At 40.2% G+C, this 27195-nt stretch overlaps 1 protein-coding gene and 1 long non-coding RNA gene across 2 annotated transcripts; both read right to left on the bottom strand.

The window, feature by feature from the left end:
* Window positions 1-235: 235 nt before the first annotated feature.
* On the bottom strand, window positions 236-1370 carry LOC307059086. The gene is made up of 3 exons (XR_013811108.1): window positions 1324-1370; window positions 953-1019; window positions 236-535 (listed from the first exon to the last, which is right to left on the bottom strand). It is a non-coding gene; the product is annotated as an uncharacterized lncRNA (long non-coding RNA).
* Window positions 1371-1572: 202 nt separating this feature from the next.
* On the bottom strand, window positions 1573-20509 carry MCUR1 (mitochondrial calcium uniporter regulator 1; the record flags this gene model as incomplete). Its single annotated transcript, XM_079713972.1, has 9 exons — window positions 1573-1672; window positions 2663-2777; window positions 4116-4169; window positions 8242-8313; window positions 9118-9159; window positions 10135-10236; window positions 10718-10821; window positions 14193-14312; window positions 20110-20509. The coding sequence occupies 9 exons, from the start codon at window positions 20507-20509 to the stop codon at window positions 1617-1619; spliced, it is 1065 nt and encodes a 354-aa protein (XP_079570098.1). The 3' UTR covers window positions 1573-1616.
* Between the last annotated feature and the right edge of the window lie 6686 nt (window positions 20510-27195).

Here is a 27195-nt window from a genome sequence, read left to right as displayed (position 1 = left end):
TACTAGCCAAAGTTATATTGCAAAGGTGATCTTAATGGGATGTCATTTATTTAACTCTTTAACAGTATTTTCTGGGGCTCCTTCTCTGAAAGGGGAAGAATATATCTATAAAATATTTTATGAGCCAGTTAAGATAATTTTGGATCTAGTCGAAAAAAGATTAAATTGTTATTCACTTTGAAACTTACAGCACTCATGACAAAGTACTTGATGTTTATACTTATCTTTATGCCACACAAATGTTTCAAACAAGGCAACGGCTCACACTTTACAAAGTTTAGAAATGACACCCAAAGGACAGAGGGTAACTTTTCGCCAGTGTGGATGGAACAGTGATGATGGGCACTTGTACCAGTTTGATCCAGAAGTCTCTATGTGGTTTCTCCACTGGACCAGGTTATATGCACACGTGTGCACGCGGAGAAAGACAGGAAGGTGCCATTCAGTGTCATCATTTCTCAAATGCTATTCTCTCTACGTGCAGGTCATTCAAGTAAGATGAGAATGTGCGTCTCCAAAATACCCCCAGTTGTATCTTGGAATTTTAAATACAGAGGTAAGGTTGGTATGAGAATGTCTTTAACAACCAAAGAAATCAACGTAGATTAGGATACCTGGCATGAAAATTATCTAATTTTCAAAGCCTATGACCTGAGCTTGTAATGGGCAAAGGCGTATTCATTAAAGACATTTCTGGAAAGTACATGCACTATCTACATATCTAGATATTGCTACAGAAGTTACACCCTGTGCCTCCCTTATATAAAAAGCTGACGAAGACCAGAAGGAAGAAACCCTGTCCCACAGACTGAAGTAGACTTCCATGCCCAGAGCGAGCCTGTTTTCTAGGGAGGCAGTGCCACACCTGGGGCGTTGTAACAACTCTCACACCAAGAGGGAGGAGAGGAGAAGGGGCCAAGTGAGAGGGAGGGAGGGAGGGAGAGGAAGTTACCACTCTAGGAGGCTGAGAGAGTCTGCATCCCAATCACAATGCTTCATCAGGCAACAAGATTTTCTAGCTGGAAGGCACAGAACAGAACAATAACTAAGACAATGGAAATTACAAGAAAAAAAATCTCTTTTGGGTGTAAAGTACAGTGAAGCATGAGGCTACCAACCAACTGGACTTGAAACACAACCTCTAACACAGGGACCGGCTGACATTAGGGTCTGGGTCAGTAGGTGAAGAGGATTCAGTGCTCTTGGTTTGGTTACAGTGATTCTTCAGCACTTAGTAAAGCTCCTGTGCCTTTTAAATGGAGACCCCAAATCCTCGATTAAAACAGAAGATTTAAAATTGTGGAGAGTTATACAAATATTTACTGTTGGTATGTCCCAAAGGTTAGACCAAGTTCAGTGGCCCAGCTGAGTGGAGTCTTCCTTGTTTCGTCCACCACCACTCAGAGTTATAAAGTCAACTAAACAGAAAAGATGGAAGAAGCAGTTATGAAATTTCTCACTTCTCTGCCTTGGTTATATGTCCATAATTCGCAAAAAATAAATAATATGCATTAAATTAAAAAATCAGCATTAAAATTGGAAATGAGAAAAAAAAAGCACAGCAATCTGGTATTTTTAAGGCAAAACAATAAAATGCTCTTTAAATAGACACTTTATTACATCCACAGACGATAAAATCCCAGAGCTACTGTTAGGCACGTAAATACAGATCCTGTAAGAAAAAAAACAATTGTGCATAGTATTAGTTCTATTAACAATTACTTGCGGGAACATCTTTTTATTAAGAAAACAGACACTTATCCACCAAGAAAGTAAAACCAAACCCAAGAAACTTGGCTTGCTCACTGATGTGCCACATCCCATGAAACACCTGCCTATTAGAAAACCCCACACCTGAGACCATCATCATTAAAGTACAAATGCATCCAATATCCAAGAAAACTTTTCAGTAAAAGTACAGAATCACAAAAATTCTGTGGTCATAAAGTATATGCACATGTAACACATAGGGACACACCCTTTAACTTGATGAGCAAATCCTACTTCTAAATACTATTAGACTTCAAAATATTGATTGATCCAAAATGTTAAATCTGAGTTAAAATAATGGCTAAGTAATTTTTTTTGGTACATATCTTCCTTCCCTCTTTTGGCTCAAAAATTGCAAAAGCAAAGTAACACCTTATAAGGAGTGTCACCCATTGAAGCAGAAAAGATCACAACTCAACTATCTGTAAAATATTCCATCTTGAATGTTACGAAAAATAACTCCAAGTAACTATAGCTCGATGCCAGTATCTCATGAAATTTAAGATTCCATCAACAGTAGTAAATAAAATCATGTACTTTACAAAGAAAGAAAAATGCCAATTATTGTATGATATTCCATCTATTGGAAATTGTAAGATGCCTTCCAATTTCAGAGATGTTAAAACATGAAAAAAAAATTGTGTTAGAATCAACCAAATGCAATATCTGTCTTTGACTTTATTTATACATTTTATTTATTTTAGGAATTCCCTGGCAGTCCAGTGGTTAGGACTGTACGCGTCCACTGCAGAGGGCACGTGTTCGACCCCTGGTCAGGGAACTAAGATCCCACATGCCACGTGGCATGGCCAAAAAATGAAAAAAAATTTTTTTTCTTTGTTTAAATTTATTTTCAGCTTGTTTTAAACTATCTAGATACAAAATGGCTTACCTGCTAAATATTTAATATTATCAAGCTTGTGTGACTCAAGCATGGTTTTGAGGCCAGCAACCTCGGTATCTATCTTCCTGTCTGTCTGCGTGATGTCCCGATCTTGCTGGGCGTGCTTTTAAAGAAAGATTCATAGCATTAAACCACTTTGGATGCATTCCCCTCTGCTGTTAGTCCTAGAGTCCCTCCCCAGCAGGGTCAGGTTAAGGAGGCCTGGGCTTTAGTCTGAGTTCTACTAGCCTCAGGCTGTAGTGTACTGGTCAGGGCTGTGGCTATCTCTAGGCCTGTTTCCTTCTGTTTGAGACAAAGAAAAAGGTAACACTGGCCCTGCCTTCACATAAGCTGTTTAGAAAATCAAGCGTGATAACTGACGGAGGGAAGCTTTTTAAATTATAGACTGCTCTGCAAGTAAGATTAAGGTTATGAAGCTGGTCTGTTCTCAATGGCAATGACTATGCCTCATCCTTCTGAATTCCTCTTAGTGAAAGGTATACAGAAAGTGCTTTAACAAAACGAATGGAATCTTAGGTAATCTAAAAGCAATAGCGCTTGGCTTGATGCTATTTCTGTTCACATTTTTTAAAAGTTTTCTTCCTTTACAGTTCGAATGCCAAGTGTTTTATTATTATGAGGCTTGGCCACCAAGGACCTATATGCATTCTTTCCCAAATATAATACACAATTAACTCCCAAAGGGTGGTAAGTTTGGCTGATGTTATAAAGGGTTTGTAACATTTCATTAATGCGTAAAAGCATTGGAAATACTTCACTGCAAGTCCTAGGGCAAGTAAGTAGTTCCCTGTGACAAATAATTCAGGTAATGAATAAGGAAATAAATGCCTGGATGAGTAAAATATTCCAGAGGAATAGTTCAGTATTCTCTCATGGAAGTCTCTTGCAGGTTTCAGAGGTCCCAGGTAATATAGGATGGAAAATAAGTTATGCATGCCATAAGCTAAAAATATAATAAAACATCTCCATTCCTTATTATTCTTCAATCACTGAGATTTAAAGTTTCATTAAGATAATTAAGTATTTTGTGTACCAAAAAATCCTATGATATTCCACTTCTCGGTATATATACCCAAAAGAATTGAAAACAGGAACTCCAATAGATATCTGTATGCCCATGTTCGTAGCATTATTCACAATGGCCACAAGGATAATCAAAATGTACTACATCCATACAATGGAATATTATTTAGCCTTAAAAAGGAAGGAAATTCTGACATATGCTACAACATGGAGGAATCCTGAAGACATTATGCTAAGTGAAATAAGCCAGTCACAAAAGGACAAATACTTTATGATTCCACTTACATGAGGGACCTAGAATAGTCAGATTCATAAACTGAAAATAGAATGGTGGCAGCCACGGGAGGAAGAAAGGAGGGGTTGGTGCTTCAAGGGTAGAGTTTCAGTTCTGCAAGATGAAAAGTGAATCTTTTCTTACCAATGATACCATTTCTGTTTTTACTTCCAGCAGCTTCCTTTCGTTTAATGAATACTGAAACAAACATGTAACATAGGTCAGATTCTGATTTATTCCTCTCTCTCTCCTCCTCCTCTGGTGCCTTAAATATTCGGGTCTCAGTAATTCCAAGAATATGTACCACTAGAAGCCACCCCTAGGGTAAAGTAGCCTACTTGCCTTCTCCTTTTGATCTGTGTTTTGGGGTTTCTTATTTATATTCACTCATTGCTCCAACATCTGGATTCCCTTTTGTCACCCTCCACCACTCTCTGCTGGTTTTCTCTTTTCATCTCTTCGCTGGGATGTCTCTAGGTCCCTCCCACTATTATAACAGCATTCCCCGGGACCAATTTAGATGGACATATGCTTTTTGGCTTTGAGAGGGTTGAAAAAAGTGGGGTAACAATTCAATTTAGGAGCTATCCCATTGTAACCACAAACAAAATTGGTCACTATTTGAGGCTTAGACAGAAGAGAGAAAAGATATAAAGTTGGGAAAAAAAATAGTTTCAAGGAATATTATTCTGTGACACAGATGTCGCCTTGTGATTATAAAACACTATGTAAATATACAGATACAAGAAATACACTAAACCATCACATGTTGGTTTTAATTGAAAAAAACAAAAAACAAACCCACATGGGCATTGTCACAATCCAGTGTCACTAAGGGAACTGACTAGTTCTACCCAGAATTAAAATGGTATCTTGCCTTTGGCTATTAATATCTGTGCAAAGATACTGTGCAATTTTGTTGACACTGAGACCAAAATCAGACACATCACCTTAGTGGTGGGCGTTAGGATTTAACTGAGCAAATGAAAATCTATAAGTGAAGAATTAAAAAACTTCAATAAATTAACATTGTTATAGGGGAAAAAATTAATGGTTTTGAAGTATCTAGAAACTTTCTAGCCATACAATGTTCCCCTGTGACTACCGGGGGGATAAAGTATAGAAACAGCATAGCTTAGGAGTAAAAAAAAGAAAAAAACCCAAAACCCCAAACCAAGAACTAGTTGAAGGACCAAAGAATGCTCAACTCCAGGGTTTCAGAGAAAGAGAGAAAGAGAGAGAGAAAGAGAAAGAGAGAAAGAGAGAGAGAGAGAGAGGGAGAGAGCAAGCGAGCGCGAGAGCGAGCGAGCTATGCGCCAGATCACCACCAGAGGGCAGGGTGGAATGGGATTTTCTGCACCCCTTAAAACTCCGGTTTTCACTAAGTCAATATTGACTCAACCACAAGAGAAAGGAAAAACCTAAGTCTTGATATTGCCATGATTTTTTTTTAAACATCTTTATTGGAGTATAACTGCTTTACAATGGTGTGTTAGTTTCTGCTGTATAACCAAGTGAATCAGCTATACGTATACATACATCCCCATATCCCCTCCCTCTTGCGTCTTCCTCCCACCCTCCCTAACCCACCCCTCTAGGTGGTCACAAAGCAGAGTGCTGATCTCCCTGTGCTATGTGGCTGCTTCCCACTAGCTATCTATTTTATATTTGGTAGTGTATATATGTCCATGCCACTCTCTCACTTCATCCCAGCTTACCCTTCCCCCTCCCCATGTCCTCAAGTCCATTCTCTACGTCTGTGTCTCTATTCCTGTCTTGCCCCTAGGTTCTTCAGAACCATTTTTTTTCTTTAGATTCCATATATATACGTGTTAGCATATGGTATTTGTTTTTCTCTTTCTGACTTACTTCACTCTGTAGGACAGACTGCCATAATTTTTAAAATAACAGCAGTTTACAGGCTACACTGCTTTTGAAACTGGCTGTAAATATCATCACAGTTAATTTTGTTGAAACAGTATTATAACTTTATTAAACAAGAGAATGAGAGGTTTGAATAGCTTATCTTGCTCAGTGCAGTTAAATTCACGCTAGCTGCACACTAATATACTACTGCCCTGCACTTCAGAGTAATCTGAATTTAGGATTACCAAGAACGACTTCTCAGCTAGGTTAGTAAATCACATAAATTCATTGGCTTTAATCCATGTTCACATCCTCTATCTCCCAATCTCCTAAATGAAGTTCTTCCTGGCTCGGTTAGCTACAGGAATCTTCCTAAATCAAGTGAATAAGGAATTCCTGCTAAGTCTACAACCCTAAGGACAAAGGTAACCAAAAGAGTTCTTCCTCTTCTAGACACTAGTCATACGATCATTACATATTTTAGTAATACTAAGTGATTTAATCTTCAAGGTTAAAAGTGTTTCAAGACTACAAAGACAGGTAACATGGACATAATAATTATTCTGTATAACAAAGCTCAACTTAACTCTTGAAATCCAGAGGCAGTTCCAAAATACAGTTAAGTACTTGTTTGAATTTCAATATTAGCTTCATTTATCATTGTAGCACATTTTGGTTAAAAGTAAAAAGTAAATTGTGAAAAATGAGGAGACAATGAACAACTGTGAATACTCAGTGTCTGCATGTGCATCCAGTTCTTTGTTAGTAAAAAATGCTGTATATGCCCTATTTCTGCTTATGCTGAGAATAAAAAAGGTATCTAACTAATAAATAAAGAAATGCAAATACAGCCTGAACAAAAAGACAGACGGGTTAAAAGTCACTAGAGGCAACCCCACACATATAAAACATCCAACTTATCGTACCCCATGTTCATTGCAGCATTACTTACAATAGCGAAAACGTGGGAGGAACCTAAGTGTCCATCGATGGATGAATGAATAAAGAAAACGCAGTGCGTATATATATATGCAATGGAGTATTACTCAGTCATAAAATAAAAAAAAATCTTGCCATTTGCAAGAACACGGATGGACCTGGAGGGTGTTATGCTCAGTGAACTAAGTCAGACAGGGAAAGACACATGCCATATGATCTCACTTATATTTGGAATCTAAAAAAAAGCAAAAAAACCCGAGCTCACAGATACAGAGAACAGATTGGTGGCTGCCAGAGGTGGGCGGGGAGGGGATGAAATGGGAGAAGGTGGGTCAAAGAGTACAAACGTCCAGTTACAGAATAACTGCGTTCTGGGGATGTAATATACAGCATGGTGCCTAGAGTTAATAATACTGCATTGTACCGCTGAAAGTTTCTAAGAGAGGGGATCTTAAAAGTTCTCATTGTAAGACAAAAAGTTTTGTAACAATGTGGGTGATGGATGTTAACCAGACTTACTGTGGTGATCATTTCACAATATATAAAAATATTGAATCATTACACTGTACACCTGAAATGTAATGTTGTATGTCAATTATATGTCATTAAAATTAAAAAATTTACAACAAGAAGTTACTGTGAAAGCCCTGAGGGAAAAACATTGTATTTATATGTATTGCCTTTGAAATGCACATAAACAGGCATTTCAAAGGGCAGCGGAGCAATATTTCCACAGTTTTCTTAGGTCTTGGGCATGGATCCCACAAGTTGTTGTACTGACATATATATATATATATATATGTGTGTGTGTGTATATATATATATGTCATATATATGTGTCATATATATATATATATCTCCCTTCCACTTATTTACAACCCACATTTTGTGATATCTTTTTGGTAACAAATATATAGTACTACTTTCCCTAATAGAAAATTTCAATTTAATATAACTTCAAGAATCATTTAGAATTTGCACTTCAAAACAATGCAGTAGTCATTTTCTCTATTAAAAAAAAACTATATGAAAATATTTTTTAAATCTTGAATTTTAACATAGAATTTAACGTTATTTAATATTAATAATTTAATATTATTCAAACCAGATAATTAACTTAACTTTTGAAAAATTGGGACCCAGAAGAGGTTTAAGTCAGTATCAAATAGATCAAGATTGAATTTAATTTCTTTATTCATGCCTAAGTGACACATAATTTAGTATCTCTGAAACATACAAGATTCAAACTTGATTTGACCAAGATTTTAATTTTAATGTTCCCTTTGAAAGCATCAAATTTAAGCCTTAATTCAAAATATAGTCAAAATAAAGAAAAAACTGTGCCTAACAATGATATACAGATAAATATTGAACAGTACTTCTGAATGGTATGTAAACAGACTTGACCAATGTTCCATCCTGCAAAGAAATTAATTCATACTATATTTTTAGTAAAGAAACATACCAATTCTTTTACTCTGCTCTTTTCTAGATTGAAATCTAATTTGGTATCTGTTCGGACTTTGATCACTTCATCCTAGTGGGAGGGCAAACAACAAAGAAAGAAATCCAAAGTAAGAGATCCAAACTCTGTGAGGATGTGAGCCTTACCTGCTGCTTCCACTGCTCCCCCAGAAGGGGCTAAGGGAAAGGGCCGGGCCAGGGGCGCACAGAGAAATGGAGCTGGAGACTAGCGAGGTCAGGAGACTCTGCAGTCAGCCCTGCAGGGACTTCCCAATTATGTATACAAATAATCCCCTTTTATGTTTAAGTCAGCCTAGAGTGGGTTATTGTTGCTTTTAACCTCAAGATTCCCAATGCAATCACCTTGTGAAATTTATGAATCAAGCTGTTCCTTGGACAACTTTGGAAAGCAGAGATGGACTCAAAGAAGTAAAATATTAAATTCTGGTTTAAGTAAAGTCTTCCTTCTGACACTCATCAAAACCTTTTCTTCTTTAACATCAATGTCTTTTCAACTTAAAAAAAATCAAACAGCTGGCACAGTTGGCAGTTTAAAATCACATGTAATTCTCTAAAGACAATCTCTCCTAAGATAATCTAAGGGTTCCAGGTAGCTATTTTAGAAAATTTTTTATTTAAAAATGACTTCATTCCTTCTAGATCACAATTTTCTTAATGAATTTGGTTACAGACATCAGTTACTTATTCATTGGCTATGTTCTTGGTTAAATCTTCCAATGTGTACTTTCGAGACACATCACACACATATTTAACACAGAATTAAGTTTTTAAGAACATATAAGTATTTCAGATATTATATTTATTACTTAGCTTATGTAATTATAAACAAGCAAGCAAACAGGAATGAAGATCTTACCATTACTTGTTGTTTTAACCGATGTAGTTCAAGTTTTATTTTCTAAAAACACATTAACAAGAAATGTCAAGGATATATTTAGAAGATTATAAGAAAAACATAATAAACAACTATCAGAACATGTATTTGTGAACAAGTTCTTTCCTCGTTCAACACAAATTCGGCCACGTTCAGAATACAACCATAATTGAATAGTCTCAGTGGCAGAAATGATTGTCATGCCAGGATGGTACTACAATCATGGTGTGTCTTGAGATACGTCTTAATCCATCTTGAAGGCCACATAAAATTAGTAACACAACTGTTTTCAATATATTCATCTCCCTTCAGAGGCCCTGCTTTAATTCCTCCTTCAATTTTTCTTTTAACTAATTCTGCCCTCAAATAACTGACTTCAAGACAACTTTGACAGTTTCACAGTTTACCTTTTTCTAGCAAAAGAAGGATCTTTTGCTAGGCGGTTTCTTATAAGATTAAGAACAACAGATAATAAATGAACTTCCTTCATGGGACTTTAAATAGGGCTGAAAATAAAGGAAGACACAAAGATAGCACTTATTTAAACGCTGATCCCAAACACCACACTTTAAGAAACGAAGCAATATTTTACAGCAGCACTTATTCATAATAACCTCAAACTGGAAACAACTCTAACATACAACGCAGTAGAATAATGTGGCATATTCCTATAAACACTATAAACAATGAAAAAGAATGACCTATCACTGCAAGACACGCTGTGATTCCACCCTGGAACAGCCAAACCACTCAATAGCCATGTTAGTCAGGATAATGGTTTCGGCTGTGGGAGGAGTGACCAGAAGGGGGCATCAGCAGCACTTCTGGGGCACTGGTCACAGTCTCTTTTTTTTTTTTTTTCTTTCTTGATTTGACTGATCGTCTATACTGAAAATTCATCGAGACGTACATTTGTTTGTACACTTTTGTGTATGTATATCACATCTCAATGTCTTAATATAAGGCGTTTGGTAAATATGAGCGGTTCTTTAGTTTTACCTCATTTTCTGATCTGAGGGCTGAAAATTCACTCTTCTCCAAAATAATCATATCTTTTTTCACATTAGCAATCTGAGACATTATTTCCTGAAGAGTGATCTCCTGGGAAAGTAAAAACAAAACATATAACCTAGTCTGGCCTAGGAAGTCTACCTCCTACTGTCTCTACCCAGTATCATCTTATTGAGAAACTAGAAGGACATGGGAACAAAGAAAGAGGTTCAGCAAGGTCCTCCTCTGACTGAAAATGAGGAAAGAATAAGAACTAATTTCCAGTTATCGGCATCAAGTGAATCACAGTTAAAAGGGTGGCAGTCAGAGGACCAGCTGCTATAATTCTAGCCGCATCTCCATTTATTAAAGCACGGTCGACTAGAAGAGTCAGTTTTCAAACATAAGTGATTCTATAACAGCTGACTAAATAGCTTTGAATAAATATTTTTTATGTCACTGTAGCCATCTGTCTCTCGTTTATGTTAAAATTACTATATGCTTTTCAACAGAATATTATCCCAAAACATATATTACAAATAATACCCCATCATTAGATTTCAAATTTGCTCAAGTGCCCCAGCAAAGCTACCTGCTGCATCTTGGTGACCATATCTTTGTAGACGATATCCATGTTGGCCTCCATGATTTTGACTAAGGCAGAGACAATGATTTCTGCTTGTTGAGTAGTAAACCCTAGGCAAACACACAAAGACAGTCACTCAGGAGACTCTAGCTGCCAGAATAGAAAAACCCTTCATAGAAAGGGGGAGAATGCAAACGGACACATGCAAGTGGATGTCTGAATTCAGAAGCAGGTGGAGAGCCTAGTGTTGCAGGAGGGTAGAGTCTAGCCACAGGCTGTGATGTGTCTGTCACTCGGAACAAGTAGGACACATCGGAGTGTTTCCTCGTGTAAAATGAGGGGTTGGGATGACTGAGCTCTGACGTCCCTCCTAGCCATCAAAAACCATGTTTTCAAAAAGAGAATGCATAATGACACAGGGGATGCCTGCAGTGCAAGGTGAAGTGAAAAGATGCAAGCCTCAAAACTATAGATACAATTTATTTCTTCTGTAATTTAACAAATATTCTAGGTAATTGTGCTGTCTAAATTTTCTACAGTGGATGTGAATTCCTTAATTTCAAAATGTATATGTTAGTAAAAAATAATTTACTTAAGTAGAGAAAGCTTATTTATTTTATGTCCAGCACAAATCAGTCAAATCAGTGGCTATATAAATAATAATTCAGCTGTTAATTTACTTAATGTTAAAAGACAAAATTGGCTCTTATATTTTTCTTCCATAATTTTCCTCAATCACAAGTGAGGGGGGCTCAAACTGGAAAAAATATATTCTTTTATACTCAATAAATGCTGCTGAACTGAATTACATAAAGACTCAACTCAGCAGTGCTACTGTTTTTAATAACTTTAGGTAGTAACGTATTTCACATTGAAAATTCTAATTAAAATGCTTAATTTGAAATGCTTAAGATGCATAAGTCCCTGTAATACAATTCTTTCCGTTAAATACTTCCAGCTATGGGCTTCCCTGGTGGCGCAGTGGTTGGGAGTCCGCCTGCCAATGCAGGGGATGCGGGTTCGTGCCCCGGTCCGGGAAGATCCCACATGCCGCGGAGTGGCTGGGCCCGTGAGCCATGGCTGCTGGGCCTGCGCATCCGGAGCCTGTGCTCCGCGACGGGAGAGGCCGCAACAGTGAGAGGCCCGCATACTGCAAAAAACAAACAAACAAAGAAAAACAAAACAAACAAACAAAAACAAAAAAAAAACTTCCAGCTATAAGAACTTCAGAAGAATTTACTGATTCTTGTAATTAATCCATGGCACATTTGTTTGGATAAAGATATAACTGATTCAATTTGGATGAGATTAAGCATATTTTATAATAAAAAAAAAGCAACAAATTTAAAGGAGACAAAAAGACCTCCAAAGACCTACTCTTTTCACTTTATTCAAAATCCTTTAATTTTCAATGTGTGGGTCATGAACAGCTAGAAAAAAATCACCCAAATGTGAACACTGTTTAACTCTGGTACTGGGATTCAGAGTAGTTTTTCTTGTTTCTTTTCTGTCTTCCTAATTTTTTAAAAATGAACATGTCTTTTGAAAATTTTAAAACTTATTAGAGTTCATAGTTAAACATAATTAGGTTTGGGAATTATGAAGAAAAGAAAGAGGGAGACCAAAGAGAACTTACGCTGATAAGAAAAGAAACTTTAAAGCCTTATAATTTAGAACCACCTACAGGAGGAGAAAGGATAAGAAAAAGGAGAAGCCTGAAAACCTCCTGGGTTGCCATATGCAAATTAATTTTTTGTAGGAATGAGAGAATGGGACAGAATCAGGGCTAGTGAGATTACAGACACAGAGAAAGTTTTGTGAATCAAGAGACATAACTCTGGAGAGAAAAATGGATAAAGGATGAAACATTCCTTGAGGGGTCCTTCCTGGCCTTATCCTAACCCAGCCATTGCAGACACCCATCGTTCATGTAAGCACCTGCACACCCTACATCTAGTGGGGTCTTCACATCACTGGTCTTGAAATATGCAAATATTCATGGGCCAGGGTTGGAAAATCAAGAAAAGCAGGCAGTACATATACTGAAACATCACACTTTAAACATTCAACATCTGCTATTTCTAATTTGTCAAAAATAAATAAATAAATGGATCTTGAAAGTGGGGAGGGGAAACAAATACCACCTCTCACTGGGAAACAGGATTTGGGACCACTGCAGCTACCTGGCCATAGTTACGCGTAACTAAATTAATGATGTTCCTTTAATATCATCAAACATCTAGTGTATGTTGAGATGCCCCTATTATCTCTAAGATGTCTTTTTACAATTGGTTACTTTGAATACAAGAACACAGGTCCATCAAAAAGAAAAAAGAAACAGAACGAAAGAAAAAGAAAAGTAGAAAGACTTCTGCTTAACAAGATAATTTTAGATGCCCCTCTTCTCACTTTTACTTTTCTTTTTTAAATTCTGAGCTGAAAGAAGTCTTGGTGAAAAAGGCTAACTGTTTCAAGTTTGAGAAGAAAAGCTGTAAAAATTATCACAGGGCATGTGACCGTTTTCCCAAAGTGCGTTCAAGTACATTACTTAACACTCAAAGGGCTCTTTGGAATTCTTATTATGCCCACGCTACCAAGGGGGAAATGGGAACTGAGAAGGCAGAAAGGACTGTGAGACCATGCAGCTGGAACGTGGCAGAGCTCGAACCCAGAGCTGCTAACTGTCCCACATAAGCACAGAAAGATCCACCCCAACACAGTGTCCTGGGCACGTAAAGCACGTCTACACAGGGCAGCCTTTCAGATATGAACACACACAACAGGATGAATAACTATACAATAAAGTCAAAACACAGATTTATTTCAGACATAAGCTATGATATCTGAGATTCTGATTTGGAGAATATATGTGTCACAATAGAGAGAATTATAATGTGTATTAAATTGTATATTTGTCTAGATAAGATTAAATATGAGAATGCTACCTATATACTAAGTGCACTTTCAATAACTGTCATACATGTCAGAGCAATCTTTTACATTAGTTAACTCAACAGCAGTAAGAGAAAAAGTCTGAATATTTTTTAAAAAACCACGAGTTGAAATTATCAATAACTGTTGTTCAGCAACATTTTAATTTCATAAAAATTTTGAAGCACACAAGACGCACAGGAATAAAACTATCACTTTCGTGCTTAGACAGCTGTCATAGGAATCATTCCTGAGTTTTGCTGGCTTATGTCTAATTTTTCACCTATAATACCATACTTCCAGAGCAATGTGATAAACATATGCTTCACTTGGACAAAGAGAATATGTGGGAGAAAAGTCTCAATTGTACTGATGAAGCAAAAATGTCCTCAAACAAAAAACAAGGACTTAAAAAATGATGACTTGACCAAAAGATTACCTACAGACTTAAAAGTCAAAGAGAAATATGAGAAATTTGATAAGATCATAAGGGAAGTCCTAATTTATAGTGTTTTTCTATGGCACTGAGTAACCAAATGAGAGAGGTTACCATTTTCTTCGAGTAAACACACAAAGGCATGGGTGTCAAAGTAGAGCTTCCTACTCCGAGAAGAGGTGAAATCTCTCCTTTTGCTCTCCAGATGCAGGCTCCCAGCACAGACGCTCAGCTCTAGAATGGAAAGGACAATACGGTTCAAAACAGGTGGATGTTTGATGGTAAACAAAAGCAACTCAGCACCATGAAAAAACAGGGCATACCTCAAAAGTCTATCTGGTTTTTTACAACAGCTTGAGACATAACTTAGATACATATGATTCACCCATTTCAAATGTATATTCCAGTTGTTTTCAGTATATTTATGGTGCTGTGCAACCATCCCACAATCAACTTCAGAACATCTTCATCATCCCCAAAGAAACCCTATACCCTCTAGCTACGCTCTAGCTATCACCCCCTCATCTTCCTACTTCCCCCCAGCAATCACTTATCTATTTTCTGTCTCTATGAATTTGCCTACTCTGGACATTTCATTTGAATAGAATCATTAAGACGTGATATTTTGTGACTGGTTTCTTTTACATACAGTGACATTTTCAAGGTTCACCCACCAGTGTAGTATGTCAGCATCTTATTTCCTTTTATTGCCAAATAATATTTCATTGTATAGATATGCCAATTGTTTTTTTACCTCGTCATCAGAAGAAGGACTAACTGTATGAGGGTTCCAATTTCTCCCCATCCTCAACATTGTTATTATGTCTTTTTTATTATAATTATCCTATTAGGTGTAAAGTGGTATCTCATTGTAGTTTTGATTTGCATTTCCCTGATGGTTAATGATGTGTATCTTTTCATGCATTTATTGGCCATTTGTATATCTTCTTTGGAGAAATATCCATTCAGACCCTTTGCCCATTTAAAAAATTTGGGGAATCTTTTTATTACTGAATTAAGAGCATTCTTTATACATTTTAGATACACGTTCCTTATCATATGTATGATTTGCAAATATTCCCGTTCTGTGGGTTGGCTTTGACTTTCTTGATGGTGCCTTTTTTTTTTTTTTTTTGCGGTACGCGGGCCTCTCACTGTTGTGGCCTCTCCCGTTGAGGAGCACAGGCTCTGGACATGCAGGCTTAGCGGTCAGGGCTCACGGGCCCAGCCGTTCCGCAGCATGTGGGATCCTCCCGGACCGGGGCACGAACTCGTGTCCCCTTCATTGGCAGGCGGACTCTCAACCACTGCGCCACCAGGGAAGCCCTTGATGGTGCCTTTTGAAGCACAAAACTTTTAAACTTTAATTAAGTCCAATTTATCTTTTTCTTTTGTTCCTTATGCTTTTGGTGTCATATCTAAGAAACCACTGGCTGATCGGAGCACACAGAGATTTACATCTGTTTTCTCCTAAGAGTTTTGCAGTTTTAGGTCTCACATTTAGGTCTTTGATCCTTTTGAGTTGATTTCTGCATATGGTGTGAGATGGGGGTTCAACTTCATCCTTTTGCATGTGGAGGTCCAGCTGTCCCAGCACTATTTTCTCCCTTAAATTGTCTTGTGACTCTCATCAAAAATCAACTGACTATAAGTGGGAGGACTTATCTGTGGATTCTCCATTCTATGCCATTGATTTATATGTCTGCCTTCTGCCAGTGCCACATTTTCTTGATTACTTGTAACTCTGTAGTAAGTTTTGACATCAGGAAGTGAGTCCTCCAACTTTGTTCTTTTTCAAGATTGTTTTGGCGATTCTGAGTCCCTTGCATTTCCATATGAATTTTAGGGTTAGTTTATCAGTTTCTGCAAAGAAGCCACCTGAAACTTTGATAGAGATTGTGTTAAATCTGTAGGTCAATTTGGGGGAGTACTGCCATCTTAACAATACTAAATTCTTCCAACCATGAACATGGGATGTCTCTCCATTTATTTAGGTCTTTAATTTCTTTAATAATGTTATATGTAGGTTTCAGAGTATAACTTTTGTGCTCTTTTTGGGTGACATTTAAGTATTTTATTCCTTTTGATGCTACTGTAAAGGGAACTGTTTTTTAGATTTTTCGTTCCTAGTATATAGAAATACAACTGATTTTTGTTTTTGTACAATTTGTATATTGATCTTGTATCCTGCAATCTTGCTAAATTTGTTTATAAGCTTTAATAGTTTTTTTAGTGAATTCCTTAGAGTTTTCTATGTACCAGGTCATGTCATCTGCGAACAGTGATAATTTACTTCTTTTACAATCTGGATGTCTTTTCATTTTCTTGCCTAACTGCCCCGGCTAGAACTTCTAGTAGTTGTTGAACGGAGTGTTGAACAGAATGGTGACAGCAGACATCCTTGCTCCGGACTTTGGAGGGAAAACACTCCTTCTTTCACCATTAAGTATGATGGTAGCTGTGGGTATTTCAGATGCCCTGTATAAGGTGAGGCGGGTCCCTTCTGTTCCAAACTTGTCAAGTGTTCTTTAACACGAAGAGGTATGGAATTCTGTCAAATTCTTTGTCTTGCGGTGATCATGTAGTTTCTCTCCTGTATATTGTGGATATGGCGTACTACATGAATAGATTTTCAGATGTTAAGTGAACCTGCTATTCCTGAGACAGAATTCCACTTGGTCATGGTGTATACTCCTTTTTACATATTGCTGGATTTGGTTTGCTAGTATTTTCATAAAGCTATTGGTCTGTAGTTTTCTTTCCTTGTCTTTGCAAAAGGCTACCTTTGGAGAGATGTGTTCTAACAATTTATATATTACCTTTGCTATGGATTTCTGTGCGCTTAACCACAGATCCAACCTGTTTTGTAAACCTGTTTCAAGGTGCTCATTTGAAGGAAGTAGTATAGTAATGGTTTCCTGGCTTTTGTATTCCACAAACTACAAAAAGCAGCTTTAAAAAAACATAGAACAATTGCAATGCGAGCCTGTAATTTTGTCAAGAAAGGACATTTAAACATAATACCTCCTTACAATCACACTAAAAAAGACATTTTGACAGAAAAAGAAAAAGAGAGATGGACAATATAAAATTAGAAAATCTTTTATTTAAATGTAATAAACATAGTTATATAAAAATCTTGCTTCATACTTGTTCTTACTTTTCCATGATGCCAGGTGTTGCAGAAGAGTGGGAGAAGACAGAACAGTCATCTACTAACTCAAAGTTCAAAGGTTTTCTCAGTACCTGTCCTAAATGACCAGAAAAATACTTCAGCTAATCAACTCTTATCCTCAACCCCTAAACACTCAAAGGAAATTCCAAGTAAGCAAAAAATGTGACATGGACAGGACCCTACAGATCTGCTGCTTTTCTGTAAGACGAAAGCAGTGGTTCCCAAATTACTAGCAACGTGCAAAGAGTGGGGTGGCTGTGGTCACAGTCTGCATCAAGGTAAGTACCAGAGAGCCAGGAATCGCTCTGTACCAAACACGGTTTGCAGACTGACAAACTATGAAATGCAACAACTCGGGTATGCATGTGTGTGTTTAATGGTTAAAAAAAAAAAAAGGTGGGCGGGATGGTGCTTAGATTCAAAGAAGCACTAGCCTATAGTGTAAGGCCCTTGGCAAGGCATACAAAGCCTGTCCTAATTTAGCCACTTATCGTTTCAGCTTTTGTTCTAGCCACCTAGACTATTCTGTTTCCTGCACGTGCAGACCTTGGTACTCCATCCTTAAGCTTGCCTTGCTCCCCTTTCTCAACTGGTAAATTTTAAGCAACCTTTTTACCCTTCCTCATCCAATGTGACAATGTGCTAAGCATACATTATGTTCCGGGCAGGGCATTATGCTACCCTGTAAGGTTCTCTCTGCTGCCTCCTCCCAGGTCAGGGAGCAAACTTTATTGCTTCCTTATCTGTGTTCTCAGCCCAGTACAGATAGCTCTACCACAGCACTTACGTTTATTCCCATGTCTGTATATTAGTCCAAGCTCCCCAAGAGTGGCCAGTTATTTTTGTGTGACTAGGAGAGGGCCTGGTCCAGAAATAACTTAAAAGAAAATTCAACTACATGAATTCTAAGATCCAAATCGAGAGACTATCTAGAAAGAAAGTTTGAGATGAACTCCTTTCTGCTCTTCACCTATGGTCTTCTCTTTTCACGTAAGTGAGCTCACTTAAATCTGGCACCTCTTTTTTCATCCTTTATCTCCAGCCCTGGGCAAAAACTGGCCTCCATGAGAAGAGACCCTAACAGAGAACAGCCCGAGCTGGATGGCAGATAAATGAATGAATGAATGATTGCACCTCTTACAGGGCTCTTTACAAGCCACCCTGCCCACTTCAGAACCGTGCTGGACTGTCCCGTGGGTCAGGGAGCTTGAGAACATTTGGGTCTAGAACTGGTTTGTGAAAAGTGAAGGGATTATTTTAGTCCCAAATTCCTTTTTTCTAATAACAATAATCATTCATGTGATTTAAAACAAAACTGCAAGCTTATTTCAAAGATATACTGCGGGCTGAAACGAGGAGAAAGGGCCTAGTCACTTGCCACTTGGCCCTCCAATTCTGGCTGATGGAGGGTGAATTCCGTCTTGCCTCTATCATAGGGCAGCGCCTGGGGACACAGCAGTACTCTGGCACTGGGAACACCTCGGACTCACTTTTCCTCCTTTATTGTGACAACACAACGAGGCCCAAGAACTATGAATTCCCACTAATAACCGGGAAACAAGTAAAGAGAGCTATGTTAAAGTGTAATATGTAATTCTCCTTTTGGGGGACCTTCAGCATATCAAAAGGATGTGAAACACACACACAAAATAAGCCCAAAGTTAGCTCTGGACAGAGGAGGAAACTGAGCACAAATTTCCTATTCATAAACATCCTTAAGTCTACGTGGCTCTACTGAGAACCTTGGACACCAAACAAACCACTAGGCTGAAGACGAAGGGACAAAATTCTCATTAGCTGATGGAATTATGAGAGGAAACCAAATCACAAATTACCAGTTTGTCAAAAAAAGAGCAACTAAAGGCAAAGTACAGAAATAAAGACTCACAGGTACTGCAGGACACTGACAGTTCACCACTCATTTCCCAGCCTCTGTACATAAAGTTCCTTTCACTCTTTGCACTACCAACCAGTTTCTTCCCCAGCCAAAGGTATTCTTAAATTTTAGATGCAACTAACATTTACCGAGCATGTCTGTTGAGAAAAACGTTTTTTTAAATAGCCATCAGTGTAGTTACTGATAGCCACTGATTGATATGCATAGACTATCCAAAGTTAGATTTTTGCCAAGTTTGCTAATTAATAAGGATTCTCCCAGATGATTTTTTAATCGGCAATTTGCAATCTAGTAAACTGAGTCTAATCTCATGCAGGCCGTGACTGCTCTCACCTCCTTAAAGTATTTAATGAAATGCCAACTTCTCAATGAAACAAACTTATTCCGGGGACTCCATTTAAATTAGCAACTGAAGGCCCACTCCACCTCCTAACCTTTACCCTCTCTATTTTTTCCGACAGCCTTTATCAGATGTTATTATATATGTATATATATTAATCTCCTCTGCTACAATTAAGCGCCAAGAAGGAAAAGAGTTTGTTGACTGATAACCATCCCGAGTTCCCAGAAAAGTGCCAGGCAGAGTAATGAATCCACGAGAGTTTGCAATTAAATTGTGAAACAATCCCTTCGTCTCCCAGAGCTTCGAGCCTCAACTCGCCAGCTTCCTGCACACCCCTTCACCCGAGCCCCCAAACGCTGTGCACCTGACAAAACGGCTCTACAAACGCGCGTGCGCTGTGCCCGCACGCACCGCCCCCACCCCACCCCGCCGCAGCCCATCACGATTTGCGCCAGTCACCTGGTGCCCGCATTCCGAATAATTCCGGTCTTTTCACCCGAGGAAGCTCAGGTTTGCGTGGCCCAGAGGGCGGGACCAGAGAGACCTTCATCCCCACGCTCGGAGGAGCCCGGCGACCTCGGCTGACCCGCCCTGCTCCCGCCGCCCCGGCCCTCACCTCTCCTGGAGGAAGCGAGGGCGGCCACCTGGCCGAGGCACAGGTGGAGCGCGCCCGCCGCACTGGCGACGCCCGGGGCCAGGCCCGGGTGGCACCTCTTCGCGCCGCCGCGGGCCGCCGGGGCAGCCGAGGGCCCGGCGCGCGAGCGCCCCCAGTCCGCCAGCGGCCGGCGCGGGGAGGGCAGCAGCAGGAGGAAGAGCAGCGGGGAGACACGTGACGCGCCGCCGCGGGCCGCCGGGGCGCGGGGGCCCAGCGCCCCCAGACCGCCGAGGAGCCCGGGCAGGAGGCGGCGCGTGGGGACGCCGCGGCCTCCGGGGCCTCCACCGCGGCCGGCGGCCAGGGAGAGCAAAAGCCGCCGCCGGCGCTTCGGCCTCTCGTTCGCGACGGAGCCGCAGTCCATCCCTGACGCGGTCACTAGCCCGCGAACGCGCTCATGCCGGTCACGCGCGGGCCCAGGCAGACACCAACGGCAGGAGCGAGCGTGGGCGGTGGCGCCGAGCCTGCGCTTTCCTGCCGGACGGGCGGGGCTCCGGGCATTCTCCGGGGGCGGAGCTGAGCGGCTAGGCGGGGCTCCGAGCTCGCGCCGGGGGCGGGGCTGGGCTCCCAGTGCACGCTGAGGGAGGGGCTGGGAGGCGGGCGCCCGGGGCGGAGCAGAGCTCGTCCGGTGGAGCAGGCACCCCGAGAGAGGCGAGTCTGGTCCAGAGCGAGCCCCCGGCCCGCTCGGTGTAGGGGACTGGGAAGACCAGGAGGTGGGTGTGGACCCTCTCGGAACTGGAATGAGCTCGGCGCTCCCACGATTTGCATATTTATAAGGACATACACGGATGTCCTTATAAAGACATAGTTACCCTGGCGCCCTTCAGAAGCCCATGAAAAGTCCGTGCACCACCGGGCTGCCCTGGGTTTTCCAGACTTTCCCCGTCCGAAGTCCCCCAACGTGTTAGCGCTGGGGTGCATTTTAAGGAATTATTAACAGGGCCGAGGGAACAGCGCTTACATAGTCCACACATTTAAATCTAAACTTTCAGAGCTTGTTTCCGGATTAGTGTAGCATAGAATTAAAAAATCTCAATTTGGGAATTTCAAACGTAGGGGCTTGAGTTTTAAATGAGACCTACTGGTATAAAAGGATATCTGATACTAGCGGCGTTCAGTTCAGTGAGCTTTTTGAATGCCTACTGCACCTGTCTCAGTTATTGGTCCGTTGTGTGAACTCTGTACTGTTTCCTGAATGAAGGAATGAAATGCACAAGGCACCAGCCTAGAAGATACAAAGAAAAATGAGATTGTCCTTGTCCTCTAGGAGTGGTTTTCTTATCCACCCATATGTGTAAAACACATGCGGGAAGAAGAATGTGTTATGAGCCATAAGAGAGCTACAAAGTGCTGGTAAGAGAGAAGAGAGGGAATATGGCTGTGGAAGTGGCTATCAACATATAAAGAATTAAAAATATTAAGGTGCAAGTAGACACTTCCATAAAAGGTTAGTAGGAATTACACATTTGTAGAACTGGTAGGGAAAGCAATTTAGCAATATGTACAAAAGTGTTTTATGGTCGTAAATTTTGCTCAAGTCACCCAACTCTGAAAATTTAATCTAAGAGGATACTCCAAAATATTAAAAATCTACTAGATTGGACCATACGAACTTGTCATTTTTATAGGTCGAAATGTTGAAGATTGGTAATTTCATGTGGCTCAACCTAATATATGCACAAAGATATTCATTGTATCATAGTTTATGATTGTGAAAAAATGGGAAAAACGAATGTCCAACATTAGAGGAATGGTTAAATAAACAGTGACACAAACTTTATTTAATGAAAGCCCTTTGTAATTTTTTGAGGTTGAGGTATAATATGCATGTAATAAACATCCACAGATCTTACTTCGATTTAATGATTTTAAACAATTATATACCTCATGTAACCACCACCCAAACAAGATATAGAACATGTTCGTTTTGCCACGCTGCATGGCTTGTGCAATCTTCCTTCCTCGACCAGGGATTGAACCCTGGCCCTCGGCAGTGAGGGCGTGGAGTCCTAATCACTGGCCCACCAGGGAATTGCCTAATTTGGTCTGTTCTTGAACTTCATATAAATGGGATCATACATTAAGCATTGCCTTTCATCTGACTTCCTTCTGTCTTGTGTCTGTCTTCAGTGTAATAGCTGGGAGTTTCATCTATGTTGTTTTATCAGTAATTAGTTCCTTTCTATTGTTGAGTAGTATTCCGCTGTATGACTGTGCCACAGTTTGGTCATCCACTCTCCTATTGACGGCATTTATTTTGTTTCCAGTTTTTGGGTGTTATGAATAAGGCCATTACGAACATTTTTGCATAAGTCTTTGTGTGGACATATGTAATTTATCCCTTGTTAAAGAAAAAATTAGTCAACTACACTTGTTTTTTGTTTTTTGTTTTTTTTCGGTACGCGGGCCCCTCACTGTTGTGACCTCTCCCGTTGCAGAACACAGGCTCCGGACGCGCAGGCTCAGCAGCCATGGCTCACGGGCCCAGCCGCTCCACGGCATGTGGGATCTTCCCGGACTGGGGCACGAACCCGTGTCCCCTGCATCAGCAGGCGGACGGACTCTCAACCACTGCGCCACCAGGGAAGCCCTCAACTACGCTTTTTAAAGCCCAGTAAGGAAGACTTTATTTAAGGGAGGTGGACTGTCTCATTAGGTACGGGGACCACTGTGCTGGAATGTTGTAGTGGCAGGGAGAGAGAATGGGGTCAACTTGGAAATCAGCTGGGACAGGTGGGAATTTATAGCCAAGGAGCAGTGTGGGGAGCAGTGGATGGGAAATTACTAAGAGGAAACATCGGGAGTAAGGGGGATTTTGGCTAAACCAGCTAACAGGACTCTTGCTGAGAGGGGCCAGTGGGATCGGACATCACACAGAGGATGGTAGAGGATGAGGAACCAGACCAAATATGGAGGGTGATCAGATACCTTCTTTCCTTTGGTCCCAGCACTCCAGTTTTCCATGGGAAGCCACTCTTCCCCACTCTTAGTCCATGTGGTTTGGGTGGGCCAGTCTTCCTCCAGGCCCCAGGCGTGAGCATGTCACCCAGTCAGAGTCAATGAGCTTCAATTCTAGGATTTTTCTAGGAGTTATTGGAAAAAGAAGGTCTTATTTTATTGTGATATAGATTTTGAACATTGAGCCCTTGGGGCTACTACATGGCCTGAGACTGAAGCTATTATGGAGAAAGCAGACCTGAAAGATGACAAGAAATGCTCCTGGTTCTAGCTCAGCCTGAAATCGACATTTTTATTTATATAACCAATAAACTGCTTTTGTTTAAAATAGCTAGAGAAAGGTTTCTGCCTCTTATCCTGACTAATACTAGATACAGAAATCTGAAGGTCACATGAAAAAGAAGTATCAACAAATTAAGGCTTCGGGCAGGGGCCAAACAACCCCCAGGGCTCAGGACTTTCTGACAAAGTTGGACTGGAGAATAAGCTTGGACATGGGGCCAAAGTGGGGCCCTCCTACTGTCTCCCCATGTCTGGACCTGGGGACCTTCCATGAGCAGAGCTAGGTTCACAGAGCAGACCCTCTGAGATCCACCAGCTGTGAGGTCTCTAGGTGGGCCTCACACACTCTGAGGTCACCAGGAGAAAGGAGAGGAAGGATGGCAGAGCTGTCGCTGGAAGCTCTGGACCTGCCCAGTGTGTACTTACCAGGAGGTGGCAGAAAGGTGACAAATATAACATGACTACAAAGTAAAGGGGCAGGGATAAAGAGACCTCTATGGTAGTGAGGTTTCTATATTGCACCTGAAGTGCTAAAATACTGATTCTAAATAGGTTTAGAAAAGTTAAATATGTACATTGTAATCCCTAGAGTAATCAATAAACATAGTATCCAGAGAGATGTAGTCCAAACACACAATAGATAAAATGTAATAATAAAAAATGTTCAAATAACCCAAAAGGAGACAGGAAAGGAAAAAAAGGAAGATCCAAAAACAGAGGGAACAAATTGAAAGCAAATAGTAAAATGGTAGACCTAAATCCAAACATGGTAATAATTATATGCAATGTAAATGATCTATACCAGAGAAAATCAAGCTAAAATACTGTTAAATAAAATATGTTCTATCCTTCTTCCTTGTGAAGAGTAGCAGACTATGCCACCCCAAAATATACCACTTTGGCATGAAGATTGTTTTGAGCTGAAGGCAATTGAGAAAACGTAGATACAAGAAAATCTCTCTACTCTTCCCCTGTTGGCCTAAAAGCAGGACATATATTTGTAAAGTTGTCCCCCTCCCCTGTCTACCAGGAAGGACAGAAGGTGATCACCAGAGAGAACCCTTACCAGCCCAGAGACAAAATCAGAGGAATCTGTATAGTCAACTCACTCAGAGTAGCCCTCATCTACCATTATTCCCCATGTATTTGCCTTCCCACAATTTGCTGCCCTAGGAACTCAAAGTCCTTTTCCTTTGTGTTGCCATTTCTCTACAAAATTATTGTTCTTTGCTAAGATACTATGGGAGCCCAAGTTCTAACCACTCCTCTGTTACTCATCTCTGAGTACTCCCGGGTGCATGCGCTTTGCACATGTTAATAAGCTTCTGTTTGTTTCTCTCTTGTAAATCTCTCTCTTTTAATCAGCCTAATATATGGGGCCCCGGCCAATGAATCTAAGATGGGAAGAGGGAAAACAGTTTTTCTTCCCTTACATTTGACAAATATACTTTCAAACTGGAAAAATAGAAAATATGTGTAAAAGTCATGATTTTTCATGGTTTTGTACGGTTTTTACATGACTGAAACTTGGCAAAATATTAAAGATGATGAATGCAGTTATCATTGGGCACAGTTCAGTATTCTGTTCCTTGGCCATCCATGCTTCGATGAGTACTGAAATAGACTCTCCCAGGTCATCTAGTTTTGTCTACTCTATGAAATTAATTTCAGCAAAATCACTAATTTTCTTGGTATAATGAAGATTTTCACATAGTTTGTTTTCTTAGGATAGGAAAGATCTAAAGGATTAAAACATAAAATGTACTCAAACTGAACAAACGTTGAATGATTTACATCAAAAACATAAATGTAAAAAATTGAAAAACAAATTGCTTGGATGATTTTTATTTTCTTCTAAAATATAGAAACTTCTCTTTTTATTTATTTATTTATTTATTTATTTATTTATTTGCGGTACGCGGGCCTCTCACTGCTGTGGCCTCTCCCGTTGCAGAGCACAAGCCCAGAATTTTCTCTTTTAAAAAACAAAAATAGGGCTTCCCTGGTGGCGCAGTGGTTGAGAGTCCGCCTGCCGATGCAGGGGACACGGGTTTGTGCCCCGGTCCGGCAGGATCCCACATGCCGCGGAGCGGCTGGGCCCGTGTGCCATGGCTGCTGAGCCTGCGCGTCCAGAGCCTGTGCTCCGCAACGGAGAGGCCACAGAAGTGAGAGGCCCGCGTACCGCAAAAAACAAACAAACAAAAAACATTCATTCCCTACTTTTGCCTTGCTTTGCTTTTCTTGACTTCCCTGGGAAGGGCATCCCTTCCTGAAATAAAAGGCAAACCCTTAGTATGAAAAAGCTTTTAACGCTTCATCTTTTGCTTTTCTTCAGGCCTGGAATGTGGTTGTGAGGTCTAGTGGCACAGCAGTCATCCTGTAACCACGAATCCAACAAGCCTGAGAGTGAAACCTCACCCTGAGCAGGGCAGAGTAGGAAGGAGTCTGGGTCCTTCACGACATTGCAGAACAGTATCAACCCCAAATTGCCAATCTCCAATTGGATTCTGTAAGTTATTAAACTCTTAATCGTTGGGAGCTACCATAGGTCAAATTTTCTGTTATTTACGACCAAAAGCATTTCTAAAAGATACACTACACTACGGAGGTATAAATCTCTTATTACCTCAGATTCCTTGGATTCTTGTACAATATTAATAAACAAAATAAGTGCTATTTATTGATCACATACTATAGACCATGCACATTAGTAACTTTTGACCGTTCATTTTAATCCCACCTAAAAGGTAGATGGTATTATTATGACAGAATTCTCTTTAAGAATGGGATAATTCAGTGTGAGAACAAGAAAGAAATTCACCTTAGGTCACATAGTAAATGTCAGAGTGGGCACCCATGATCTTAACCTCTATGCTATTCTGCAAATAGATCTTAATTTTTGGAATAATAGCTGTTAGATCATAATTTTTGGAAGATAGACAACATTCCAGGACAAAAGCCTGTCTGCTACCTGAGAATTGTTAATACGACAGAGCTTGGCTCGTAATGAGACTTACACCACCTGTCTCTCCATAAACAAAACTAGCATAACCTAATGAATTGCGATTACTGTAAGGATCTCATGGAAATTTGCGGAGTTTAACCTTCTGGAAAAACCCAGAAGGGGCCCATCTGGTTTTGAAATGCAAAGTTGCCTGGGCAGAGTCTATATGGAAAATGTTTAGACAAAATACTCTACACAATAAAGTCTCAAGAAAGTCTGAAGTTGTCAGCCAGTGCTATGAGGAAGGGAAATGGACTCCAGAAGAAAGAAGGTAGGGGTGGCAGGGTGTTGCACAGTGGGGGCAGAGCTTGCTGATGGAGGGAGAAACTCCCTCTCATGAGGGTGACGGAAAAACGTACAGGGAGAGCGTTATCATTTGAAGTCATTTTCTGCTTTTGCTGTAGTTATCCTCTGAAACTTCATAAACATCTGTTAGTCAAAAAAGCCTGATATTAGCACTGTTGTGGAGAAGGAATGAAAAGGGGTGGGGGAGTAGTGACCAACAGCAAAATGAATACCGTTCCCAAGAATGATGAGATGACAAGTTCCAGCAGCGAGTGCCCCTGCTCTGTGGATTAATTCTGGGTTTGTCCCAAATCCAGTACACTCTGGGAAGGAGCAGAAAGAGGAACTAGATGCTGTTAGTAGATAGGATGGAGGGTGTGATACAATAAGAAATACATACGTTTGGTCTTTGTCCCCAATTCCTGGCACATAAAACCCTTGGGATATCCAAAGTGGTGAGTGCCTTTTGTGGGCTGAGCTGACTGGTGGCTGGGGGCCCCTGGATAGCTTCAGGATGGGAG

Source organism: Hyperoodon ampullatus (genome assembly GCF_949752795.1).
Source record: "Hyperoodon ampullatus genome assembly, chromosome: 10".
Classification (NCBI taxonomy): domain Eukaryota; kingdom Metazoa; phylum Chordata; class Mammalia; order Artiodactyla; family Ziphiidae; genus Hyperoodon; species Hyperoodon ampullatus.
This window is presented reverse-complemented; position numbering and strand designations above follow the sequence as displayed.